The 27,630-nt window shown below is 47.5% G+C and overlaps 1 protein-coding gene across 3 annotated transcripts in view; it reads right to left on the bottom strand.

Moving 5' to 3' along the window:
• Positions 1-27,630, bottom strand: part of NEK9 (NIMA related kinase 9) — a 210,486-nt gene that overhangs the window by 17,065 nt on the left and 165,791 nt on the right. For all 3 annotated transcript variants that reach the window (XM_029598406.1, XM_029598407.1, XM_029598408.1), the window contains 4 exons: positions 17,741-17,800; positions 16,496-16,686; positions 14,376-14,519; positions 10,446-10,646 (listed from right to left, as the gene is read on the bottom strand). In XM_029598406.1, the coding sequence (XP_029454266.1) occupies positions 10,446-10,646; positions 14,376-14,519; positions 16,496-16,686; positions 17,741-17,800 (596 nt within the window). The remainder of the gene's footprint in view (positions 1-10,445; positions 10,647-14,375; positions 14,520-16,495; positions 16,687-17,740; positions 17,801-27,630) is intronic.

The following is a 27,630-nucleotide window of genomic DNA, read 5'->3' as shown; positions in this document are numbered from 1 at the left end:
GAATATATATCTGTATTATCTGACAGAATATATTATCCGTATTATAAGCTGGTTGTGAAACCCTATCCACCTTTATCTGACAGAATATATATCTGTATTATCTGACAGAATATATTATCCGTATTATAGGCTGGTTGTGAAACCCTATCCACCTTTATCTGACAGAATATATATCTGTATTATCTGACAGAATATATATCCGTATTATAAGCTGGTTGTGAAACCCTATCCACCTTTATCTGACAGAATATATATCTGTATTATCTGACAGAATATATTATCCGTATTATAGGCTGGTTGTGAAACCCTATCCACCTTTATCTGACAGAATATATATCTGTATTATCTGACAGAATATATATCCGTATTATAGGCTGGTTGTGAAACCCTATCCACCTTTATCTGACAGAATATATATCTGTATTATCTGACAGAATATATATCCGTATTATAGGCTGGTTGTGAAACCCTATCCACCTTTATCTGACAGAATATATATCTGTATTATCTGACAGAATATATTATCCGTATTATAGGCTGGTTGTGATCCCCTATCCACCTTTATCTGACAGAAAAACTTGTAAATGCTCAGGTTCTTCTGATAGCTAATTAATAGGGATGTGAATCGTTTTTGAACGATTAAATTATCGTCAGATAATTTTAAAATCGTCCTAAATCGTCAGAGTGCACGATACAATACAAATGCCCCCGACTTATCATCATAAATCGTCCTAAATCGTTAAATAGGGCACGGGAATTATTTGGGGGAGGGCGGGAAAACCAGCACACCAAAACAACCCCTAAACCCACCCCGACCCTTTAAAACCAATTCCTTACCCTCCCCCACCCTCCCGAACCCCCCCAAAATGTTAAATTACCTGGTGGTCCAATGGGGGGGGTCCCGGCGTGATCTCCCGCTCTTGGGCCATCGGCGCCATTTTGGCTGCCACTAATTAAAATGGCGCCGATGGCCCGATAAAAAAAAAACCCACCCGACCCTTTAAATCGACCCCCCTTAGCCTTCCCGACCCTCCCGACCCCCCCAAAACCTTTTAAAATTACCTGGTGGTCCAGGGGGGCCTCGGGGAGCGATTTCCCGTTCCCAGGCATCAGCTGCGCTAAAAAAAATGGCGCGATGCCCCTTTGCCCTTATGTGACAGGGTATCCGTGCCATTGGCCGGCCCCTATCACATGGTAGGAGCACTGGATGGCCGGCGCCATCTTTAAAGATGGCGCCGGCCATCTTTACTCATCAGCCCCAGAATTGTACACAGTTTTCAAGGTGCGGTCTTCACCATGGAGCGATACAGAGGCATTATGACATTTTCTGTTTTATTCACCATTCCCTTTCTAATAATTCCCAACATTCTGTTTGCTTTTTTGACTGCCGCAGCACACTGTACTGACGATTTCAATGTGTTATCCACTATGACACCTAGATCTCTTTCTTGGGTTGTAGCACCTAATATGGAACCCAACATTGTGTAATTATAGCATGGGTTATTTTTCCCTATATGCATCACCTTGCACTTATCCACATTAAATTTCATCTGCCATTTGGATGCCCAATTTTCCAGTCTCACAAGGTCTTCCTGCAATTTATCACAATCTGCTTGTCCATTTAATCCTACTCTCTGTTTCCTCCCATTGCCTGGAGAGATGATAGAAGGGCTTCGCAATTGGAGGTGGGTGAAGGGGAGTCCACATGTATGTTGAAGTCTCCTAAAATGATGGCTGGGGCGTCCATATTGATGTGTTTAGCTATAGTTTCGATGAGAGGCGAAGGATCCGATTCTAGGATCCCTGGGGGGGCGTCTATTAGACAAATTTGTAATTGGTTAGATTTGAATAATCCAATTTCTAGTTTAGTCGTCGATTTAAAGGCTTGTTGGGAAAGTCTCAGCTCTTTTTTTGCGGCTAGTAGAATTCCTCCTCCTCTTTTTTTGAGTCTAGGTAAAGAGAAGAAGTCATAGAGTTGTATTGGTAATTGGTTGATTAGGGCAGTATCTGTGTTTTGCAGCCAAGTTTCGGTTAACTCATAGATATCTGGTTGGGTGTCTAAGAGGTAGTCGTTGAGCAAGTGAGATTTTTTTGAGAGGGACTGGGAGTTGAGAAGGGTAAGGGTGATTAATGAGAGGCCTAGGAATTGAGTTAGAGGAGAGATCATGATAGGAATCAGTGATCTCTTTGAGCGTTGAATATTGTGCGTGAGTGGTTTGTATCTGTTAAGGAATGGGAGTGAAATAATGGGGATAGGGTACGTTTGAGTCATGGTGATTTTTTGATTGGATATGGAAGATTTCTGGAGGAGATGGGTTGGTTGTAGGTTGAGCTTCGTAATTGCAGGTTGTGGGACAAGATGAGTGCAGGATGTTGGTTGACTCTCTGGCGAGCGGTTGACTCCGCGTTAGTTGGTGGAACGGTATAAAATAGCTTGAGTTTTTGAGTCGTTTAGGTAAATGGTGATTCCCTTCGGGGCTGCACGAAGGGGCGCACAAAGGGGCCGGCCCCTTTGCGCGCTCCTTCGGCGCGCGGTGCCGGCAGGAGCTGGGCTTTGAAGCCCTGTAGGGACAGCCCGATTGGCTGTCTGAAGAGGATCCCGATTGGCCGGCTCGGCGGAGGAGGGGGGAGCACAGCAGGAGGAAGTTTCGGCTGCGGACGTTCAGCGAAGGATACCTCGTGGTCGGCCTGGTGGACCCGCTTGGGGTGAGTGTTTCTTTGCTAGGCCTTAAAGTGGCTCTTATCATAATATCATCCCCTGAAGCCTCAAGAAAAGATGTTAAATAGGGACTGTTGTCTACCAATTCATCCATCTCACCTTCCTTTGCTTTCTCATCTCTCTTAACATTTGATATATAGTATATATTTGATATAAGCAAATAATTATTAATACCCAAAATTTCTTTTACATATTTTTTAAACAGTTCTTCCGCAGAAAGCAAACGGGTAAATGGAAAATTTAAAAATCTTAAGTTTTTACTACGCATATTGGGGTACATTTTATAAAAAAGCACGAGCGCGTACTTTTGTTCGCGCACCAGCGCTTTTGTTCGCGCACCGAGCACTGCCCGTGGCCTCGGAGGGAACTTTCCTTCCGCCTCCCCCCCGCCTTCCCCTACCTAACTCACCCCCCCTATCTACACCCCCCTACCTCTATTCCCAAAGTTACGCCTGCTCGAGGCAGGTGTAACTCGCACGAGTGGGCCGGCTGCCGGCGTGCCAGGTTCCGGTCCGGGGGCTGGTCCGGAGGCCGTGGCCACGCCCCCGGAACGGAACCACACCTGTGGCCACGCCCCCAGAACGCCCCGGATGACGCGCCGCCGTGACACGCCCCCGACACGCCCCTCCAGGAAAGCCTCGGGGTTTACGCACGTCCCGGGGCCGGTGCGCGCAGGGGGGTTTGGGGTAGGTTTTCGGGGGTTATGTGCGTAACACTTTGAAAATCTACCCCATTATTCACTAGCATTTCAAGGTTTTTATAGATTATCAATGTATCTTTTTTTTTTTTTTTTTTAATTTCAAAAATTCATCATTTTTGCAATACAGAAAATGGAACAACCAATTGTAATATTAAAAGAAAAACAAAGAAAATAAGACTAGATGAAACTAAATCCTATCACATTACTTTACCATCTATCATTATCGAAATATTTCCATTTACCCAAAAATCAATATCATTAATGGGACAACTCCATGGAATTTAAAGAGAGAATTACAGGAAATAAAATATTCAAAAAGAAAATGGCCTTTACTCGCTATGCAGCAAACAAAAAATTCATACATTTGTGGGAGTCGATGTGGCTGGCTTTCTCAAATCAATAAAGGACTTTAACTGTTCAGGAGAAAAAAGAATAAAGGTATCTGCTCCTTTCTTGAGCACACATTTACATGGAAACTTTAACATAAAAGAAAAACTTAAGGCAATCACTTCCTGACGTACGTCTTATTTGTGTAGCAGCGGCCAAGTCAGGGTAGATTTTTACATTAGCATTCATATATGAAACTGGAAAAGAACCAAAATATTTTCTCATAACCAGCTGTAAATCTGTTAAGGAAATAAAGGAGAGCAGAAGTGTTGCTCTCTCCAGTACATTAATATCTGAATTTTCTATTATTTCAGTGAGGTTCCCTTGCCAGTTCTGAGCAGTAGCTGTTACTGCAGACTTTGGGAGGAAATAACATTTATTAATAGATGGAAGTTCTTCCTGGGGTATTCCCAGTATTTCCCCCATAAATTTCCTTAAGGTGGTATATGGAGTCTCTCCAATCACTCTTGGAAAATTCAAAATGCGCAAATTCAATTGCCTTGACTTATTTTTCAGAGTCTCAATCCTCTTAGCAAGGGTAACTCTCTCTCTTACTGTGGCAGCTTTGAACTCCAAATTTCCAGACTCCTTCTCTTCCAAAGCATGAACTTTATCAGTAATTACATTTATCTGTTTTTGCATTTGAGAACTAATTGTAGTACTTTGTGATATTGAATGCTCCAGTCTTGTATTAAAACCATTAAAGGTATTCACTATGCCTGCCATCATTTCCCACAGAGCGACAAGAGTCGCCCTGAGGGCGTTCAGGGACAACCAACGGGGCAAATTCGGGTACTCCTCCCACAGGATTTTGCAGAGTTCCTCCCAAGGGTTCTTCCCCGGTTACCCCTGGTCCTAGCCCGGTACCTGATAATACTTTGCCATTTGGTGTCCCTGGATTGTTAGTAGCCGCAAGTCCCGCTTCTGTCTTTGGGTAATTGCCAGGTTCTTGTGGCCTGGATTGGCCACTGTTGGAAACAGGATGCTGGGCTTGATGGACCCTTGGTCTGACCCAGCATGGTAATTTCTTATGTTCTTATGTTCTCTCGGAGCTGCAGTTACTGCTGTTCCCTCTGCTGGCAATCCAGGAAGGTGTCCACCGATAAGCGGTCCATGCTGCAACACCATCTCAGCCCTCTGCGTCAGCCCTTGTCTTAGGTCTGGGCTCAAGGATAACTCCTCCAAAGACAGAGACGGAGCTCTCTCACCTTCAAGTCCAGCGGGATCCTTGTTCCTTGGAAAGTTTGTTGCCGGGCTAAGGAAGTTCGTGATTTCTTGTTGTCCCATTACTGAAGGTAAAGAAACAGAGGGGAAAACACGAATTTTCCCCTTTCTTTTCACAGGCATTATTTCAAGAAAAAAGGTAATTTTCAGGAGCTTCAAGAATCCTGGCTTCCCGAGCCTCTCAGCACGTCCTGATTATCATCAATGTATCTTTAATAAAGACAGTCCCACTAGCTTGAGGTGTAGTAATTTGAGAATTCGATATCATATTTGCAGATTCCAATTGCTCTAATCTTTTCCCTTGGTCATCCAGTTTTCCTTTAGTCTCAGCGGAAAATACTGTGGATTGGGTCATGGATTGGGTTAATCTCCTTTCCAATTTCATAACCGCCTTCCATATATCTGCCAGGGAGATGTTCTCAGGCATGGCTGTTTCAGCTTCTCTTTCCCTTACATTAACATCAGTCACTGACTCCAATACTTTGGGGTCACTATCTGGTGTTTTTGGCAGTTCAGTAACTTTGAAGGTATTTGAAACAGTTACCCCCACGTTACTAAGATTTTTACTGGATCTCTGGTCTTGGGCAAGATTAGCACTTTCCCCAGAAGAAAAGAAAGATTTTGTACAGTTCTCTAGAAGACTGACTCACCCTTCAAACAAGATGACTATCCATCGGATCTTTCATTTCTTTAATCGTTGGTGTCTATGTTGTAGGCTTCAGCTTCCTTTTTTTCCCCATCAGGTTTTTTAGAGAAAAACTTTTCTGCAAAATTTTACCCAGGGGCGCGCCCCTTTGGCGCGCGGCTTTTGCAGAGCGCTAGCGGCTGCGCGCCGCTGTGCAGCACTTGATATAGCACAGCTCGTCCGGTAGAACTGACGTCAAGGGTGGGAGTTACATTTAAAATACTCCCGGCAGAGTATCCCTCTCGCCCTCTCCTTGCCTTTCAGCGCGGCTCTCCAAGGAGGCTTCCCTGTCTACTGAGTTTTAAGTGTTTCTGTTCAGGACCCCAGAATATGGCAGCCACATTATATAAGACTCAGAGATTTTGAGAGCATCGTCTGCAGATGCGAAACATTTGCAAGATTAGCCGCAGACAGCACATGGGATAAGATTCCACTCTATGGTGTCAGTGTGTTTACTTCAGCATATTCTGAATGATTTATATCCAGGAGAGAAGACTGGCACAAAGAGCACTGCAATATCCTACCCTCTGGTTCACCTCTGCTAGCCTCAGTAGCCCACATGCTTCCATCAATCTGTGTTAAACACATGGAGATCCTATTACTTCCATCTAAATTCTCGAGCGGAGTAGTTGGATGGTCTTCCAGCCATCATGATTCTAACTAAAGTTACTTGTGCCATGTGTTCAGACAGGAAGTTTAGTTACAATCAGCCCAATGTTAGCAGGATGAGCTGAATTTCCCTCCATGCATTTCTTATGGGCAAACTGTGAACTTTGCCTCTTCTCCTGCACATCTCAAATAACTCGCAAACTCAGAAAGGTTCTTTACCTGATAGGCCAAAGGCAGAATCATGCAGCAGATCATTTAGGAAAAAATTAAAGCTTTTGGTGTCTCTGAAGAATAGGCACCAATCATTTGGTTGAGATCATCTGGCTTAATGATAAGGGACTAGACAAGCGCGAGGCGTCTGATGGTTAAGGGTGCGGTTTTAGTCACCATTTCAACACTAAAATGGTTGGGTTTATCAAGGTGAGTAGTCAGATTTTATATCTGAGGTTTGATTTTATGTTTTTAGTATGAATGTGGTTATGTTATCTGCCTATTAGTGCAGGGTACACATTTTCAAAATAAATAAATAAAATAAAGATCAATTAACCCAGTATGGCTATGGAGTCATTCCATCATTCTAGCGGCCCTTAAAATTTGAACCAAGGATGCCGTTTGTGTTATAACTAGATAAGGAGAAAAATCTTTACCTGTAACTTCCTTTCCATTAGTCCTGCTACACCAGTCCAGCCCTGACAAGTGGGTTATTTCCCCCAACCAGCAGATGGAGGCAGACACCAGAGGTATTGCTAGCAGCAGGAATCCAATCTCCTTCTGACAAAGCTTTGAGTCAGAATTCAAGTATCAACCAGTAACCTGAGAAGACGTTTCCCTGGACCCTTCAGCAAAGGAAAGGGTCTAGCAAAATCCAAAAGGAAAGTCTCCGAACTGCCCAAAACAGTCTGATAACATTTTCAGGCACATTTGAGGTAAAAGGCCTATGAGGGAGTCATTTGGGCCATTAGATGATCGAGGGGTAAAATGGGCACTTAGGGATGACAAAACCACAGCACACAGACTAAACAAATTCTTTAAGAACATAAGAACATGCCATGCTGGGTCAGACCAAGGGTCCATCAAGCCCAGCATCCTGTTTCCAACAGTAGCCAATCCAGGCCATAAGAACCTGGCAATTACCCAAAAACTAAGTCTATTCCATGTTACCATTGCTAATGGCAGTGGCTATTCTCTAAGGGGCGGATTTTAAAAAGCATTTACATGCGTAAATCTGGGTTTTACGCATGTAAATGCACTTTACTCGAGTAAGTGGGCTTTTGAAAATTGCTACAATATATGCCATTGAATCGTCCATAGGATTTATTCGCATAAGTGCACTTTACGTGAGTAAATGGCTTTTGAAAATTGCTACAATAGTAGTTACATTTATGCACGTAACTCCTTTGAAAATACCCCCTAAGTGAACTTAACAGCAGGTAATGGACTTCTCCTCCAAGAACCTTATCCAAACCTTTTTTAAACACAGCTATACTAACTGCACTGACCACATCCTCTGGCAACAAATTCCAGAGCTTTATTGTGCGTTGAGTGAAAAAGAATTTTCTCCGATTAGTTTTAAATGTGCTACTTACTAACTTCATGGAGTGCCCCCTAGTCCTTCTATTATTCGAAAGTGTAAATAACCGAGTCACATCTACCCGTTCAAGACCTCTCATGATCTTAAAGTCCTCTATCATATTCCTCCCTCAGCCGATTGAGAAGACTCCGTCAGCTTGGACCGAGACCGGAGAGGACACTTCGGTTTGGGGACATCCGCCCCCTCCGACTGTCTAGAACGTTTGCGTGCCGAAACCTCCCGGGGCAACTTAGAGCGTGACCTCCGCCCCGACTTGCAAGCCTTGAAGAACTTGCGCATCATGTCCACAAAATGGGAGGAGAACGAGGAAGAAGAACCATCAGACTCCGGATCCTCCTCATCTGAGGAAACCCCGGTTGGAGCCGGCACCATGCCCCCGCCAGGAGCAGCCGGCCTTGGGGAGAGCGGAGGAGGAGAAGACCCCTCACCCAGCGCATCCAGCGCTGCCTTTTCCTGGTCTTGGAAGGTCCCTAATAAAGCCTCCGAACCCGCACTCAGCTGGAATGGAACCGGGTCCTTTTCCCTCCAATTGGATCTCCAGGGCTCCCAACGCGATCTGGAGCCTTGCCCAGGCTCCTTACCAAGCAAATCCTGTGAGGAGCCCTCCCCCCCGGAGAGACAGGCCGTGCAAACCCCAGCGCGGGAAATCCACAGGCAGAGCAGGCCGCACCACGCGGCATATCCCCGGGCTCGATTTATTGTCTGCCCGAAAAAAGAACCGCGGCGTTCGGAGCGATTTCCCGGTCCCCCACGGGCCAAAAAAGCGGCGAAAACGGAGCGAACACCCGGCCGGAGGAAGCCCTAACTCCAGGCAAGTTTTGAAAGGAATTTAGAAAATTTACTTAAATTTTAATTTACCTGAAAAAAGTCAGGCAGGCCGAGACCCCCGGCATCACCCTAAGCCACAGCAGATGTATGGTCCCCAACCCTCTGCTCTGCAGCCTCGACTACCAGGGGGGATGGTCCCACAAGGACCTGACAACCCCCTGGGAGGCTAAATGCTGACTACTTGGCTTCAGCCGAAACCTTCTCTTTCCTTTTTCCTTTTTTTTTTTTTTAAATTTAAAGGAACCCTGACCAATATCCCTCACCAAACAAAAAAGCAGTACTAAGCTATGGAGACCAAAACTACCCCTAACTTAGCACCACCGAGAGACACCAGGCTTTGCACCTCCACCATCTGCTGGAGACAGAAGAATACTGGCAGCTCAGGGGTATAGGACAGAGTCCGCAAAGTCGTCTTCTGTCTCCATCTGCTGGTGGGGAGGCAAAACCCAGCTGTCCTGGACTGATCCGGGTACGTACAGGGAAAGGAGAATTTCAAAGCTCCACGCTTCATTGTGTCGTGATCTCTTTTCTGCAGGTTTCGGATTTGGGGGCGTCATTACGCATGGTGCCTTCCTTTCTAACAGAGGTGGTTTCAGCATTCCATCTCAGTCTGACTGTGGGGCTTTCAGCCTTTCCAGATTTGGATACTTCCACACCTCATGCGAGAGAATTTAAGCTCTTGGCTGTTGACATGCTTTCTTGGGGAGTATCTGAAAATCATTATTGATTTTCAAAGATCCGATCACCTTTTTCTTCTGTGGAGTGGTCCAAAGAAGGAGTGTAAGGCTTCTAATGCTTCCATTGCATGGTGGCTTAAGGAGGCAATGGGGTAGATTTATATATCTCAGGGTAGTCCTGTGCCTGAGGGCTTAAAGGCTCACTTGACGAGTTCTCAAGCAACCTCGTGGGCCAAATCACAACAGGTATCTCTGCAGGAGATTTACACGGCAGCTACTTGGAAGTCGCTACATATTTTTGCCAGACATGTTCTCTTGGATGTCGGAGCTCCGGCTTCCATGTGCTTTGGGTAGAGCATTCTGCGAGCAGAACTCTCCAAGTCCCACCCGGTTTAGGGGACCTTGGATACATCACAGGAGTCTGGATTGAACTGGGTATGAACAGGAAAGAAAAACCGATTCTTACCTGCTAATTTCATTCCTATAGAACCACAGATCGATCCAAAGCCCCACCTGTAGGAGGAGTTCGCTCGTACTGGTATGTAACTCATAATGCAGAGTTGTTGGGGGTTTTCAAAACGGTTTTCTTACATGGTTTTCTGAGTTTCCATTGGGTTGCAGCTTCACCTTCACCCTCTCCCCTGCTCATTGGGGGAGTTTGCATTTAAGATTTTTAGTGTTAAGGGTCATCTTGGCTTAGGTACAGGTCAATACTGAGGGACTGCAGGTGGCACACTGGGTTATGTACAGTGTCAGTGAGACTCTCTCTGTCTCCATCTGCTGGCGGGGAGGCAAAACCCAGGAGTCTGGCCTGATCTGGATATGAACAGGAAAGTGGCTTGTACCTTCTCTGGTATCGTTTGAACTGAATAGAGAGTTATAAAAAGATTCAATGCTATTGCTGCTCATTGGGAGCTACTGATCTGTGTCAAGGTTGGAGGCCAATTCCCATGGTGCACAGACTTCATTAAGCACAGTGCAGCACATCTCCACCTCATTGGAGGCTCTACGACTTTAGGACTCACCTGCTTTGCTTCCTCAGCCTCCTGGTTTAGCCTGCGGAGTTCCAAGGAGAGACGGACGTTCTCTTGCTGCAGTTGCTGCTGCTGTGATAAGCACTGCATCACCATCCCCTGCAGCCGCTGCACCTCTGCCTTCAGGGCACTGCAGACACATGCAGCAGCAGACGCTTTCCTCACACAAGCTGACTCCAGGTCAAAGCCGAGCTACATATGGGCACCAGGTAAAGAAGATAAAGTGAGATGGAGGAAAAGACGAGAGATCAAGGGAAGGAGGACTGAGAGAAAAGATAGGAGATGGAGGGAAGCTGAGGTGTTATACAGTAGTTGCATAGATTAAATCTCTCCGATCCCTTCAAATATGCCCCTTCCCCAATCAATCTTCATTTTCACTGTCCCCAGGCCCGATGCAACTGGGTGTGCATACCATACTATTGCAGTGGGCGGCACACCGGGGGGGGGGGGGGGGGCTGTAGATTCTGCTTCCTCCCTCCACCACCAGTCATGGAAGCCAGTATCTTTTCTTTTTTTAAGATTGGACTTCAGAGATTGCTTCCAGCTGAAACTTAGGAGACAGTGAACCTTCCTAGCAGCTTTTTTTTCAGTTCCTACGTTAGAAGGTGGGAGGTATAATTGTCTCAGGCCAGGGATGCAGGGAAGCACTTGAATTGCGCAGAGTTGCCCAAAAGAAAACGTGCAGTAGAAACAGAAGTCTCTGAGCAACACTGGAGGCTTGGTAAGTGAGAAAGAGAAGAAGTGCTGTGCTGGTGTGTCCTGTTGTCAAACACAGGGAATGTGTGAGAATGGGAGCCAGCCTGCCTACCAGCCTGGGTTTTGTGTGTGCGTGTACATGGCAGCCCGGCATTTGTGTGTATGTGAACAGGAGCTTGGCTTGTGTGTGTGCATGAACGGCAGCCTGGATTGTGTGTGTGTGAATGGCAGCCTGGATTGTGAGTGTGTGTGTGTGTGTGAATGACAGCCTGGACTGTGTGTGTGTGTGTGTGAATGTGAATAGCAGCCTGGATTTTGTGTGTGTGTGTGTGTGTGTGTGTGTGTAAATGGCAGCCTGGCTCATGTGTGTCTGCGAATGGCAGCCTGGATTTTCTGTTTGTGTTGCAAACGTGGAGGCGTGGTCGCTTGCTCAGAGAGATGTGAGCCCTTGGGCCATGGCACGGCTCAGGGAGGAGCCCCAAGACACATACCGTGGGAGGTGAGAGCGTTCAGGCACGGGCTGGAGTTGGAACAAGACTGGACCAGGATCAAGGCGTGGAACATCAGAAACTGGAACAAGGCAGGCTCAGCTCTCCACTGAACATGCACGCACCGGTAAGACCCAGCAACGCAATGCTGGTCTCAAGAGTAGCCCTCCGGCCACTTGGTAGCTCTCCGGCCACTCGGAAGCCCTTCCGGACCCGCTGCTTGGGAACGATGAGTGCGTGAGGCTAGATGGAGGCTGAGGGCAGGAACAAGACGAGACATGGAACTCAGGAACTTGGAAACTCAGGCGAGGATACGTGGAACTTGGAAGACTCGGACAAGGTTTCATGGAACTTGGAAGATTCAGACGAAGTTTCAAATTACTTGAAAGACTCGGACAAGGATCCAAGATACTTGGAAGACTCAGGCGAGGATTCAGGGTGCAGGAACAGTGCGCCCTACACAGCCGCCCATGGCTGGTTGTGGACCATGCCGAAAATGAAGCAGACTCCAGGTGAGAAACTGAAGACTTGGAACCAGAAACATGTCGAAGATTCAGGAGATGCCTGCACCAAGGCGTGCCCTATACAGCTGCCCGTTGCTGGTTGCAGACCATGGTGAAGCAGAGCAGGTTCTGGCTTGAGTCTTGGGCATGGATGGAAGCAGGCACAAGGTACTCCGAAGACCGGGAACAGGATTCAAGACTCAGGATTCAAGACTTGGAACTCGGATTCAGGAACAGACCTTGGCTTTAAAAACGAGAGTCTTCCGGAGACGTGCACTGCAGATGTGAAGATAGGCCTTGTGCTATGAAGCGCCCTACACAGCCTCCCATGGGCTGGTCAAGGACCACAACAAGAAAGGTGGACAAGCAGGGAATCAGGAAGCAGGACAAAGAGCCGGAGACGAGGACATCAGGACCAGGACTGGAACAAGGAATATCAGGAACTTCTGGTCATGGAATATCAGGACACCGAAGAGACAACGAAGGAGCTCCAACGAGGAACAGGACCAGGAACATCAGGACAAAGGAGACCAGGAACATCTAACGAAGCCATCAAAACACAAGAAGACCACAGAGGACCTTGACCAGAAGGAAGACCACAGACCTCTGTGAAGTCCGGATGAAGGCTCTGAGGAATGAAAGCTGAGGCATTGGGGCCACAGGGCTTTTCCCGCCGCTGGCCCTTTAAATATTGAACTGAGGCACATGTGCGCCCGCCTATGCAGGGCCCGGGGACAGGAGCTGGCAGTGGTGTCTCTGCCGCGACAGTGAAGCTGTCGGCGGCAGCACCTAGCCGCATGAAGCAAGGCCTCAAGTTGGCGGTGTTCCAGGCTGCAGGGAGCAACAGGAATGGTGGCTTTCCCGGCAGAAGCAGCAGCGGCAGTCCGGGGCATCATAGGCCGCAAAGAAGGAGGTGGCAAACCCGCCGCGAAGAACAAGGCCCCAGAGTTGTCGGCATCCCAGGCCTCAACGAAGGGAGAAGTTGGCGGCGGCGCCATGGAGGCGAGAAGGACATCCTTCAGCGTCGCGTGGCAGCTGGAGGTGAGAGGCTGCTCGCAGGATGGGCTCCGCGAGCAGCATCGTAACAGTTTGTGTGTATGACTGGGGAGCTTGGGATTTTTCCATCCTTACTTGTTTTAATTATTGGACATTTGTGAATTCTAATTTGAAATATTTTATTGCTGTTTGGAAAATTTAAAAACTTTTTAATGTGTTCTTAATTATTGAATGTTATTCTGTTCATCAGCTCTTTGGCAATATTCTTTTTATTAGTATGGTTTCTTATGATTGATTAATACTTCTTGATTTTATTGTTTGATTTATGAGGACTGGTGATGTTTCTGCTTTTCTGTTGCTGCATTGCATACAGAGTCTGGCTTGTTGCAGTTTCCAATTTGGTTTCTGTCTATATGTTTCTATTTATACTTTACTCTGTATTTGGTGAGGGTGTGTCTGTGTTCTGCATGTGTGACCGAGTTGCATATTCTGCTAGCATGTCATTTCAGTTAAGGGATTTATAGCAGCCTGATTTTTTTCTGCTTTCTTAATAGTGTAATATTTGCAGTGTTGCCTTTTCATAGATAGGGTTGTTCCTGTACTATTTGAGTATATGAAGTTTACTATATTGCTGTCATTCAGTTTATTCAAGGGCCAAACCCACACCTAACGTGTTACAACAGGCCTAATATATGGGTTCCAAATGTCTTTTTTTGCAGGGTTTTCTGGTGGCACCAGAGCAGTGCATGTTTTCTGTACAACTAAACGGTACTGGCTACAGGGCCCAGCCAATGCCATTTTTACGTACTGGTAGGTGGGACAAGAGCACCTGGGGTTCACTCCTGCACAAGTTAGGAATTTTGGACCTGCGGGCGGGGTAAGATATGTTCAGGGAGTGGGTCAATTTTGAAAGTTTGGATCACTGGAGGGAGTAGGACTTTTTAGGTGGGGAAAGGGGGACTGGACAGACTGATATTTTCTATTATGTGTTGGTTATTTGGAAAACAGCAAAAATTCTGTGTTAAAAAAACAGAACAGCGGTGCAGGGCAGGGGATGGAGTGGGGTGGGGGCAGCAAACATGCTAGCACCGGCCCTTTCCTATTTCGTCCATCCCATCAAGCATGCTTTCCCCAATGTCCTCAATGCCAGCACCCTCCTCTGTACCCCTAACTCCTCGATGCTCTTCCATATCCCAGGTCACAATTCCTCTTGTATCCTTCTCTCCTGTATGCATTACCGATGTCTCCTCGGAGGGCTTCTTACACTGCACTGCCATTTCAGGGGTGGCCTTCAGTGCCTGCAGCTGCTGGAAGGGAGAGGACTCCATGCTGGTCAGGGAGGGGCTGTCAGGCATAGGGATAAACTCTGCATTCTCCAGCTCCTGCACGAACAGAGGAAAACAGCTCAGCAGCAGTAGGAACCCAGCAATACCCCAACCACACCAGGGTACATGTGACAGTCTCAAACATTGTGAGCTTCATCCATACCGTTGCAACAAGTTCACACAGATTTCAATCTCACATGTATAAAATCATGAGGGGAACAGAACAGGTAAATGTAAAACGGTTATTTACTCTTTCAAAAAATGCAAAAACTAGGGGATGCTCCATGAAGGTAGTATGTAGCATTTTCACACAGACTATGCAAGTGTTATCAGCCTTGCTCTCAACGTCAAGTGTGGTAAACCAATATATAAAGCATAGCAGTAATGCAAGGATGAAGTAAGCACAGTGCGTATAGCAGGGGTCAGGAACCTATGGCTCGGAAGCCAGATATGGCTCTTTTGATGGCTGCATCTGGCTCGCAGACAAATCTTTAATGAAAAAGTAAAAATCTAACAAAACTCCCCACCCTCCTGATGCCCCCCAAGACCTCCAAAATTAATTTACTACAACCCCCACCCTCCTGACCCCCCCCCCCCAAGACCTGCCAAAAGTCCCTGGTGGTCCAGTGGGGGTCCGGGAGCGATCTCCTGGATTTGGGCTGTCGGCTGCCAGTAGTCAAAATGGCGCCGACGGCCCTTTGTCCTGACTATGTCACAGGGGCTACCGCCGCCATTGGTCGACCCCAGTGACATAGTGAGGGCAAAGAGCTGTCGGCGCCATTTTGACTACTGGCAGCCGACAGCCCAAGTCCAGGAGATCGCTCCCGGACCCCCGCTGGACCACCAGGGACTTTTGGCAGGTCTTGGGGGGGTCAGGAGGGTGGGGATTGTAGTAAATTAATTTTGGAGGTTTTGGGGGGCGTCAGGAGGGTGGGGATTGTAGTAAATTAATTTTGGAGGTCTTGGGGGGCGTCAGGAGGGTGGGGGTTTTTGTTAGATTTTTACTTTTGTATTAAAGATTTGTTGCGAGCCCTGGACCCCCGCTGGATCACCAGGGACTTTTGGCAGGTCTTGGGGGGGGGGGGTCAGGAGGGTGGGGGGTTGTAGTTAGTATGGCTCTCACGGAATTACATTTTAAAATATGTGGCGTTCTTGGCTCTCTCAGCCAAAAAGGTTCCCGACCCCTGGACTACTGCAACTCTCTACTCCTCAACTTACCTCTAAACACCATTCGACCTCTCCAGATCCTGCAGAATACAGCTGCAAGAATCCTTTCAGGTGCCAAAAAGCATCACCACATCACCCCAACCCTTATATCACTTCATTGGCTACCAATAAAATACAGAATTGAATACAAAGACCTTTCCATCCTACATAAAATGATATATGAAGAACAGAAAAATTGGCTAAGCCCCTACATACAACTGCATACCCCAAGCAGAAACCTTAGATCAGCAAATAAGGGGCTCCTAAAAACACCACCAACGCACTCAAATCAACTCACCTCAACCCAAAAAAGAGCAATCTCCCTTGGTAGCCCAAAACTTTGGAACTCCCTCCCTACTAAACTCAGAATTCAAGAAAACCTAAATACATTCAAAAAAGAATTAAAAACTTGGTTGTTCAAAAAAGCATAGCAAACCACCCAATGAACCAACACAACATCACCGCCCTCCAATCCAACCTCATGATTAAATGAAAATCATCACAACTATGCTTTTCAGAAATTAGAAAGAACTCATTTACTGATTTTAATCATGATTTATGTTACCTACTAAGCTTAATAACATGTTATGCTGTACACCCCTTTGTTAACCCCCATTATCCCTATGACCTTAGTTTGTAAACCGTTATGATGGCGTTATTTTAACGTTTCCGAATGACGGTATATGAAACTCTTTAAATAAATAAAAATATGGTTTCACTTTACTGCTTAGTATCATGTTTCAAATATAAAGTCTTTTAATTTGTATTTATGAATAGCTAACTTTGTAAGCCGCTCTGGGTAACCCTGTAAGGATCAGATTCCTAACCTGACGCAGCCAGCTGGGACAGGAGCTGTCGGTCATGCCGCTGATGTCATTACTGCGCAGGTTTTCTGTCGTATTGAAGTGACCCAGTCCCTGGTCTGCCTCCATAGTGCCCGGGAACCCTCCACTGGCTTCAGAGATTACTGATTCTTCATCACCTTCTTCCTCCTCTGCTCCTGGGCAACTCTGAGCGACTAAAAGAGAGAGAAAGCAGGACACTGTCTCAGTCCCTGAGGTACTGGGCAAGGAGAATCTGGAAGAAGGACAGGAGATCTTCCTAGCAGGTCAGGGCATCACCTGTATCTCAGAGGTACAGAACAGAGTCGGCCACTTAGGCTGGGGATCCCTGGGGCTTACGTCAGCTGGAGATGGTCAAACTGCAATCCTTAAAAGCCACAAACAAGTCAGCTTCTCACAATACCCCTAATGAATATGCATGAGGACGTGCATGCAAGAATACCGATTCCATATTCATTAGAGAGAGGGAAACTCAGCTGCCCCAAATCAGTTTCCCTACCTTTACCATGCCAGGGTGCACTGGGGGAGGAATTCCCTCCTGCGAGTCCCCTCAAAGTGCAGGGGAGCGCCTGCTTTCTCCTGTTTCAGGAGGTAGATTTATGTACTCAGTATAAACTGACCGGAACGGTGTATAACAAAGCTTTCAAATAAAACAGTTCATAAATCAATAAAGTAAGCAAAACAATACTATAAAATACATTAAAATATAAAAAAAATCTACACATCTTAAAAGAACCCTCCCGTGACCGGAGAAAAGCCAAATACCCTGCAACAGTTAGCAGCCCCCCCGCTGGCAACAACCAGGCCTTCAGGTTTCTTCTCAACGCCAACGACGTGGGCTCTAACCTAATATTCCGCCCAAGTCCAGCCCCATCTCTGAGAATACTCGTCTAACAGAGAAAACCACGGAGCCGAGCAGAGTCATGTGAAGCCACCCCTAAGGATAACGCCAGAGCAGCAGGGCTCGTTCACCACAGTGACCTGACACTGACTGGAAAGTGACTTTAAGTCAGAGACATATTTGTGCATAAGCCTTTACATGCATCTAGCGATCCGGTAAAATGATGGCTGCCGTCACATGAAACCCCACCCAGTGTTCAGAGGAATCAGGTTTATTTGTTTTGTGCTCTCCCCTTTCTTATCACATGTTCCCTCCCCCTATCTCTGGTTTGCACCCTTGTGGGCAGCTCCTTCACCCAGGGCCCCAGCCTTACCCCAAACAATACTCACCGGTGCTGATGGACAAGCCACTGCTGTTTGAACGGATGGTCTTTGAGTTCAGCACTTTCTCTAGGAAGCAGAGACAGGGAGCTGTTAAGAAGCACTGCCCTAGCACTAGCACTGCAGTAACAGCAAGCTAACAGGATGGGAAAGACAGGCATTCAACAGCCGCGGGGCATGAATAAGCACATCTCTGACGAGCACAGGGACCAGGTTTCCTTCTTATAAACCTAGCCTCTATATTCAGCAGCATCCTAAACTTAGCTGGACTCAGGAGCTTACTCAGCTCCTCCCAGTTATGCCCCCAGAACGCCTCTAACTTTTCCAGCCACAGTTCCTAAATCTTCACTTGGCTGGATAACCTCACAGTTACCTGGCTAATGCTTCTGATTATAAACCTCCTCACTTATAATAAACAAAACTATTAGTGCTTCGAGCAGAGAACTAGGAACCAGGGAAGCCAGGGCTGAAATCCCACTGCTGCTCCTCCACTGCCTCAGGTACAAACTTTGACTGTGAACCCTCTGGGGATAAGGAAATACTGTACCTGCAGTCCCTGAATGTAAAATAACTAAAATCATCACATTCTGCTAAGAGAAAAACTCTTAATGCCCATCTGCTATAATAAAGGCCCACTGCTGAAACAAATCAGAGCTACAGAAAGTGCTCCTTGGGAGACACCCAAGGAGCACTGCTGAAACAGATCAGAGCTACAGAAAATGATCCTTGGGAGACGCCCAAGGAGCACTGCTGAAACAGATCAGAGCTACAGAAAGTGCTCCTTGGGAGACACCCAAGGAGCACTGCTGAAACAGATCAGAGCTACAGAAAGTGCTCCTTGGGAGACACCCAAGGAGCACTGCTGAAACAGATCAGAGCTACAGAAAGTGATCCTTGGGAGACACCCAAGGATCACTGCTGAAACAAATCAGAGCTACAGAAAGTGATCCTTGGGAGACACCCAAGGAGCACTGCTGAAACAAATCAGAGCTACAGAAAGTGATCCTTGGGAGACACCCAAGGAGCACTGCTGAAACAAATCAGAGCTACAGAAAGTGATCCTTGGGAGACACCCAAGGAGCACTGCTGAAACAAATCAGAGCTACAGAAAATGATCCTTGGGAGACACCCAAGGAGCACTGCTGAAACAAATCAGAGCTACAGAAAATGATCCTTGGGAGACACCCAAGGAGCACTGCTGAAACAAATCAGAGCTACAGAAAATGATCCTTGGGAGACACCCAAGGATCACTGCTGAAACAAATCAGAGCTACAGAAAGTGATCCTTGGGAGACACCCAAGGAGCACTGCTGAAACAGATCAGAGCTACAGAAAGTGATCCTTGGGAGACACCCAAGGATCACTGCTGAAACAGATCAGAGCTACAGAAAGTGATCCTTGGGAGACACCCAAGGAGCACTGCTGAAACAGATCAGAGCTACAGAAAGTGATCCTTGGGAGACACCCAAGGAGCACTGCTGAAACAGATCAGAGCTACAGAAAATGATCCTTGGGAGACACCCAAGGAGCACTGCTGAAACAGATCAGAGCTACAGAAAATGATCCTTGGGAGACACCCAAGGAGCACTGCTGAAACAAATCAGAGCTACAGAAAGTGATCCTTGGGAGACACCCAAGGAGCACTGCTGAAACAAATCAGAGCTACAGAAAATGATCCTTGGGAGACACCCAAGGAGCACTGCTGAAACAGATCAGAGCTACAGAAAATGATCCTTGGGAGACACCCAAGGAGCACTGCTGAAACAGATCAGAGCTACAGAAAGTGATCCTTGGGAGACACCCAAGGAGCACTGCTGAAACAAATCAGAGCTACAGAAAGTGATCCTTGGGAGACACCCAAGGAGCACTGCTGAAACAAATCAGAGCTACAGAAAGTGATCCTTGGGAGACACCCAAGGAGCACTGCTGAAACAAATCAGAGCTAGAGAAAATGATCCTTGGGAGACACCCAAGGAGCACTGCTGAAACAGATCAGAGCTACAGAAAATGATCCTTGGGAGACACCCAAGGAGCACTGCTGAAACAAATCAGAGCTACAGAAAGTGCTCCTTGGGAGACACCCAAGGAGCACTGCTGAAACAGATCAGAGCTACAGAAAGTGATCCTTGGGAGACACCCAAGGAGCACTGCTGAAACAGATCAGAGCTACAGAAAATGATCCTTGGGAGACACCCAAGGAGCACTGCTGAAACAAATCAGAGCTACAGAAAGTGCTCCTTGGGAGACACCCAAGGAGCACTGCTGAAACAGATCAGAGCTACAGAAAGTGCTCCTTGGGAGACACCCAAGGATCACTGCTGAAACAGATCAGAGCTACAGAAAGTGCTCCTTGGGAGACACCCAAGGAGCACTGCTGAAACAGATCAGAGCTACAGAAAATGATCCTTGGGAGACACCCAAGGAGCACTGCTGAAACAGATCAGAGCTACAGAAAGTGCTCCTTGGGAGACACCCAAGGAGCACTGCTGAAACAGATCAGAGCTACAGAAAGTGCTCCTTGGGAGACACCCAAGGATCACTGCTGAAACAGATCAGAGCTACAGAAAGTGATCCTTGGGAGACACCCAAGGAGCACTGCTGAAACAAATCAGAGCTACAGAAAATGATCCTTGGGAGACACCCAAGGAGCACTGCTGAAACAGATCAGAGCTACAGAAAGTGCTCCTTGGGAGACACCCAAGGAGCACTGCTGAAACAGATCAGAGCTACAGAAAGTGATCCTTGGGAGACACCCAAGGATCACTGCTGAAACAGATCAGAGCTACAGAAAATGATCCTTGGGAGACACCCAAGGAGCACTGCTGAAACAGATCAGAGCTACAGAAAGTGATCCTTGGGAGACACCCAAGGATCACTGCTGAAACAGATCAGAGCTACAGAAAGTGATCCTTGGGAGACACCCAAGGAGCACTGCTGAAACAAATCAGAGCTACAGAAAGTGATCCTTGGGAGACACCCAAGGAGCACTGCTGAAACAAATCAGAGCTACAGAAAGTGCTCCTTGGGAGACACCCAAGGATCACTGCTGAAACAGATCAGAGCTACAGAAAGTGCTCCTTGGGAGACACCCAAGGAGCACTGCTGAAACAAATCAGAGCTACAGAAAGTGATCCTTGGGAGACACCCAAGGAGCACTGCTGAAACAGATCAGAGCTACAGAAAATGATCCTTGGGAGACACCCAAGGAGCACTGCTGAAACAAATCAGAGCTACAGAAAGTGCTCCTTGGGAGACACCCAAGGAGCACTGCTGAAACAAATCAGAGCTACAGAAAGTGCTCCTTGGGAGACACCCAAGGAGCACTGCTGAAACAAATCAGAGCTACAGAAAATGATCCTTGGGAGACACCCAAGGAGCACTGCTGAAACAAATCAGAGCTACAGAAAATGATCCTTGGGAGACACCCAAGGAGCACTGCTGAAACAAATCAGAGCTACAGAAAGTGATCCTTGGGAGACACCCAAGGAGCACTGCTGAAACAAATCAGAGCTACAGAAAATGATCCTTGGGAGACACCCAAGGAGCACTGCTGAAACAAATCAGAGCTACAGAAAGTGCTCCTTGGGAGACACCCAAGGATCACTGCTGAAACAAATCAGAGCTACAGAAAGTGCTCCTTGGGAGACACCCAAGGAGCACTGCTGAAACAGATCAGAGCTACAGAAAGTGATCCTTGGGAGACACCCAAGGAGCACTGCTGAAACAAATCAGAGCTACAGAAAATGATCCTTGGGAGACACCCAAGGAGCACTGCTGAAACAAATCAGAGCTACAGAAAATGATCCTTGGGAGACACCCAAGGAGCACTGCTGAAACAGATCAGAGCTACAGAAAATGATCCTTGGGAGACACCCAAGGAGCACTGCTGAAACAGATCAGAGCTACAGAAAATGATCCTTGGGAGACACCCAAGGAGCACTGCTGAAACAAATCAGAGCTACAGAAAGTGATCCTTGGGAGACACCCAAGGAGCACTGCTGAAACAGATCAGAGCTACAGAAAATGATCCTTGGGAGACACCCAAGGAGCACTGCTGAAACAGATCAGAGCTACAGAAAGTGATCCTTGGGAGACACCCAAGGAGCACTGCTGAAACAGATCAGAGCTACAGAAAGTGATCCTTGGGAGACACCCAAGGAGCACTGCTGAAACAGATCAGAGCTACAGAAAGTGATCCTTGGGAGACACCCAAGGAGCACTGCTGAAACAGATCAGAGCTACAGAAAGTGATCCTTGGGAGACACCCAAGGAGCACTGCTGAAACAGATCAGAGCTACAGAAAGTGATCCTTGGGAGACACCCAAGGAGCACTGCTGAAACAAATCAGAGCTACAGAAAATGATCCTTGGGAGACACCCAAGGAGCACTGCTGAAACAGATCAGAGCTACAGAAAGTGCTCCTTGGGAGACACCCAAGGAGCACTGCTGAAACAAATCAGAGCTACAGAAAGTGATCCTTGGGAGACACCCAAGGAGCACTGCTGAAACAAATCAGAGCTACAGAAAGTGCTCCTTGGGAGACACCCAAGGAGCACTGCTGAAACAAATCAGAGCTACAGAAAATGATCCTTGGGAGACACCCAAGGAGCACTGCTGAAACAGATCAGAGCTACAGAAAATGATCCTTGGGAGACACCCAAGGAGCACTGCTGAAACAGATCAGAGCTACAGAAAATGATCCTTGGGAGACACCCAAGGAGCACTGCTGAAACAGATCAGAGCTACAGAAAATGATCCTTGGGAGACACCCAAGGAGCACTGCTGAAACAAATCAGAGCTACAGAAAGTGATCCTTGGGAGACACCCAAGGAGCACTGCTGAAACAGATCAGAGCTACAGAAAATGATCCTTGGGAGACACCCAAGGAGCACTGCTGAAACAGATCAGAGCTACAGAAAGTGATCCTTGGGAGACACCCAAGGAGCACTGCTGAAACAGATCAGAGCTACAGAAAATGATCCTTGGGAGACACCCAAGGAGCACTGCTGAAACAGATCAGAGCTACAGAAAGTGCTCCTTGGGAGACACCCAAGGAGCACTGCTGAAACAAATCAGAGCTACAGAAAATGATCCTTGGGAGACACCCAAGGAGCACTGCTGAAACAGATCAGAGCTACAGAAAGTGCTCCTTGGGAGACACCCAAGGAGCACTGCTGAAACAAATCAGAGCTACAGAAAGTGATCCTTGGGAGACACCCAAGGAGCACTGCTGAAACAAATCAGAGCTACAGAAAGTGCTCCTTGGGAGACACCCAAGGAGCACTGCTGAAACAAATCAGAGCTACAGAAAATGATCCTTGGGAGACACCCAAGGAGCACTGCTGAAACAAATCAGAGCTACAGAAAATGATCCTTGGGAGACACCCAAGGAGCACTGCTGAAACAGATCAGAGCTACAGAAAATGATCCTTGGGAGACACCCAAGGAGCACTGCTGAAACAGATCAGAGCTACAGAAAGTGATCCTTGGGAGACACCCAAGGAGCACTGCTGAAACAGATCAGAGCTACAGAAAATGATCCTTGGGAGACACCCAAGGAGCACTGCTGAAACAGATCAGAGCTACAGAAAGTGATCCTTGGGAGACAGCCAAGGAGCACTGCTGAAACAGATCAGAGCTACAGAAAGTGATCCTTGGGAGACAGCCAAGGATCACTGCTGAAACAGATCAGAGCTACAGAAAATGATCCTTGGGAGACACCCAAGGAGCACTGCTGAAACAGATCAGAGCTACAGAAAGTGATCCTTGGGAGACACCCAAGGAGCACTGCTGAAACAGATCAGAGCTACAGAAAGTGCTCCTTGGGAGACACCCAAGGATCACTGCTGAAACAAATCAGAGCTACAGAAAGTGATCCTTGGGAGACACCCAAGGAGCACTGCTGAAACAGATCAGAGCTACAGAAAATGATCCTTGGGAGACACCCAAGGAGCACTGCTGAAACAGATCAGAGCTACAGAAAGTGCTCCTTGGGAGACACCAAGGATCACTGCTGAAACAGATCAGAGCTACAGAAAGTGCTCCTTGGGAGACACCCAAGGAGCACTGCTGAAACAGATCAGAGCTACAGAAAGTGATCCTTGGGAGACACCCAAGGATCACTGCTGAAACAGATCAGAGCTACAGAAAGTGCTCCTTGGGAGACACCCAAGGATCACTGCTGAAACAGATCAGAGCTACAGAAAGTGATCCTTGGGAGACACCCAAGGAGCACTGCTGAAACAGATCAGAGCTACAGAAAGTGATCCTTGGGAGACACCCAAGGAGCACTGCTGAAACAGATCAGAGCTACAGAAAATGATCCTTGGGAGACACCCAAGGAGCACTGCTGAAACAGATCAGAGCTACAGAAAGTGATCCTTGGGAGACAGCCAAGGAGCACTGCTGAAACAGATCAGAGCTACAGAAAATGATCCTTGGGAGACAGCCAAGGATCACTGCTGAAACAGATCAGAGCTACAGAAAATGATCCTTGGGAGACACCCAAGGAGCACTGCTGAAACAGATCAGAGCTACAGAAAGTGATCCTTGGGAGACACCCAAGGAGCACTGCTGAAACAGATCAGAGCTACAGAAAGTGCTCCTTGGGAGACACCCAAGGAGCACTGCTGAAACAAATCAGAGCTACAGAAAGTGATCCTTGGGAGACACCCAAGGAGCACTGCTGAAACAGATCAGAGCTACAGAAAATGATCCTTGGGAGACACCCAAGGAGCACTGCTGAAACAGATCAGAGCTACAGAAAGTGCTCCTTGGGAGACACCCAAGGATCACTGCTGAAACAGATCAGAGCTACAGAAAGTGCTCCTTGGGAGACACCCAAGGAGCACTGCTGAAACAGATCAGAGCTACAGAAAGTGATCCTTGGGAGACACCCAAGGATCACTGCTGAAACAGATCAGAGCTACAGAAAGTGCTCCTTGGGAGACACCCAAGGAGCACTGCTGAAACAAATCAGAGCTACAGAAAATGATCCTTGGGAGACACCCAAGGAGCACTGCTGAAACAGATCAGAGCTACAGAAAATGATCCTTGGGAGACACCCAAGGAGCACTGCTGAAACAGATCAGAGCTACAGAAAGTGCTCCTTGGGAGACACCCAAGGATCACTGCTGAAACAGATCAGAGCTACAGAAAATGATCCTTGGGAGACACCCAAGGAGCACTGCTGAAACAGATCAGAGCTACAGAAAGTGCTCCTTGGGAGACACCCAAGGATCACTGCTGAAACAGATCAGAGCTACAGAAAGTGCTCCTTGGGAGACACCCAAGGAGCACTGCTGAAACAGATCAGAGCTACAGAAAGTGCTCCTTGGGAGACACCCAAGGAGCACTGCTGAAACAGATCAGAGCTACAGAAAATGATCCTTGGGAGACACCCAAGGAGCACTGCTGAAACAGATCAGAGCTACAGAAAGTGCTCCTTGGGAGACACCCAAGGAGCACTGCTGAAACAGATCAGAGCTACAGAAAATGATCCTTGGGAGACACCCAAGGATCACTGCTGAAACAGATCAGAGCTACAGAAAGTGATCCTTGGGAGACACCCAAGGATCACTGCTGAAACAGATCAGAGCTACAGAAAGTGCTCCTTGGGAGACACCCAAGGATCACTGCTGAAACAAATCAGAGCTACAGAAAGTGATCCTTGGGAGACACCCAAGGAGCACTGCTGAAACAGATCAGAGCTACAGAAAGTGATCCTTGGGAGACACCCAAGGAGCACTGCTGAAACAGATCAGAGCTACAGAAAATGATCCTTGGGAGACACCCAAGGAGCACTGCTGAAACAGATCAGAGCTACAGAAAGTGATCCTTGGGAGACACCCAAGGATCACTGCTGAAACAGATCAGAGCTACAGAAAGTGCTCCTTGGGAGACACCCAAGGAGCACTGCTGAAACAGATCAGAGCTACAGAAAGTGATCCTTGGGAGACACCCAAGGATCACTGCTGAAACAGATCAGAGCTACAGAAAGTGCTCCTTGGGAGACACCCAAGGATCACTGCTGAAACAGATCAGAGCTACAGAAAGTGCTCCTTGGGAGACACCCAAGGATCACTGCTGAAACAGATCAGAGCTACAGAAAGTGCTCCTTGGGAGACACCCAAGGAGCACTGCTGAAACAGATCAGAGCTACAGAAAATGATCCTTGGGAGACACCCAAGGAGCACTGCTGAAACAAATCAGAGCTACAGAAAGTGCTCCTTGGGAGACACCCAAGGATCACTGCTGAAACAGATCAGAGCTACAGAAAATGATCCTTGGGAGACACCCAAGGAGCACTGCTGAAACAGATCAGAGCTACAGAAAGTGATCCTTGGGAGACACCCAAGGAGCACTGCTGAAACAGATCAGAGCTACAGAAAATGATCCTTGGGAGACACCTAAGGAGCACTGCTGAAACAGATCAGAGCTACAGAAAGTGCTCCTTGGGAGACACCCAAGGAGCACTGCTGAAACAGATCAGAGCTACAGAAAGTGCTCCTTGGGAGACGCCCAAGGAGCACTGCTGAAACAGATCAGAGCTACAGAAAGTGATCCTTGGGAGACACCCAAGGAGCACTGCTGAAACAGATCAGAGCTACAGAAAGTGCTCCTTGGGAGACGCCCAAGGAGCACTGCTGAAACAGATCAGAGCTACAGAAAGTGCTCCTTGGGAGACGCCCAAGGAGCACTGCTGAAACAGATCAGAGCTACAGAAAATGATCCTTGGGAGACACCCAAGGATCACTGCTGAAACAGATCAGAGCTACAGAAAGTGATCCTTGGGAGACACCCAAGGATCACTGCTGAAACAAATCAGAGCTACAGAAAGTGATCCTTGGGAGACACCCAAGGATCACTGCTGAAACAGATCAGAGCTACAGAAAGTGCTCCTTGGGAGACACCCAAGGATCACTGCTGAAACAAATCAGAGCTACAGAAAGTGATCCTTGGGAGACACCCAAGGATCACTGCTGAAACAGATCAGAGCTACAGAAAGTGCTCCTTGGGAGACACCCAAGGAGCACTGCTGAAACAAATCAGAGCTACAGAAAATGATCCTTGGGAGACACCCAAGGATCACTGCTGAAACAGATCAGAGCTACAGAAAGTGATCCTTGGGAGACACCCAAGGATCACTGCTGAAACAGATCAGAGCTACAGAAAGTGCTCCTTGGGAGACGCCCAAGGAGCACTGCTGAAACAGATCAGAGCTACAGAAAGTGATCCTTGGGAGACACCCAAGGAGCACTGCTGAAACAGATCAGAGCTACAGAAAATGATCCTTGGGAGACGCCCAAGGATCACTGCTGAAACAAATCAGAGCTACAGAAAGTGCTCCTTGGGAGACACCCAAGGAGCACTGCTGAAACAGATCAGAGCTACAGAAAATGATCCTTGGGAGACACCCAAGGATCACTGCTGAAACAGATCAGAGCTACAGAAAGTGCTCCTTGGGAGACGCCCAAGGAGCACTGCTGAAACAGATCAGAGCTACAGAAAGTGATCCTTGGGAGACACCCAAGGAGCACTGCTGAAACAGATCAGAGCTACAGAAAATGATCCTTGGGAGACGCCCAAGGAGCACTGCTGAAACAGATCAGAGCTACAGAAAATGATCCTTGGGAGACGCCCAAGGATCACTGCTGAAACAAATCAGAGCTACAGAAAGTGCTCCTTGGGAGACACCCAAGGAGCACTGCTGAAACAGATCAGAGCTACAGAAAGTGATCCTTGGGAGACACCCAAGGAGCACTGCTGAAACAGATCAGAGGTACAGAAAGTGCTCCTTGGGAGACACCCAAGGAGCACTGCTGAAACAGATCAGAGCTACAGAAAGTGATCCTTGGGAGACACCCAAGGAGCACTGCTGAAACAGATCAGAGCTACAG

This window comes from Rhinatrema bivittatum, chromosome 4, assembly GCF_901001135.1.
Source record: "Rhinatrema bivittatum chromosome 4, aRhiBiv1.1, whole genome shotgun sequence".
In the NCBI taxonomy this organism is placed as follows: Eukaryota; Metazoa; Chordata; class Amphibia; order Gymnophiona; family Rhinatrematidae; genus Rhinatrema; species Rhinatrema bivittatum.
This window is presented reverse-complemented; position numbering and strand designations above follow the sequence as displayed.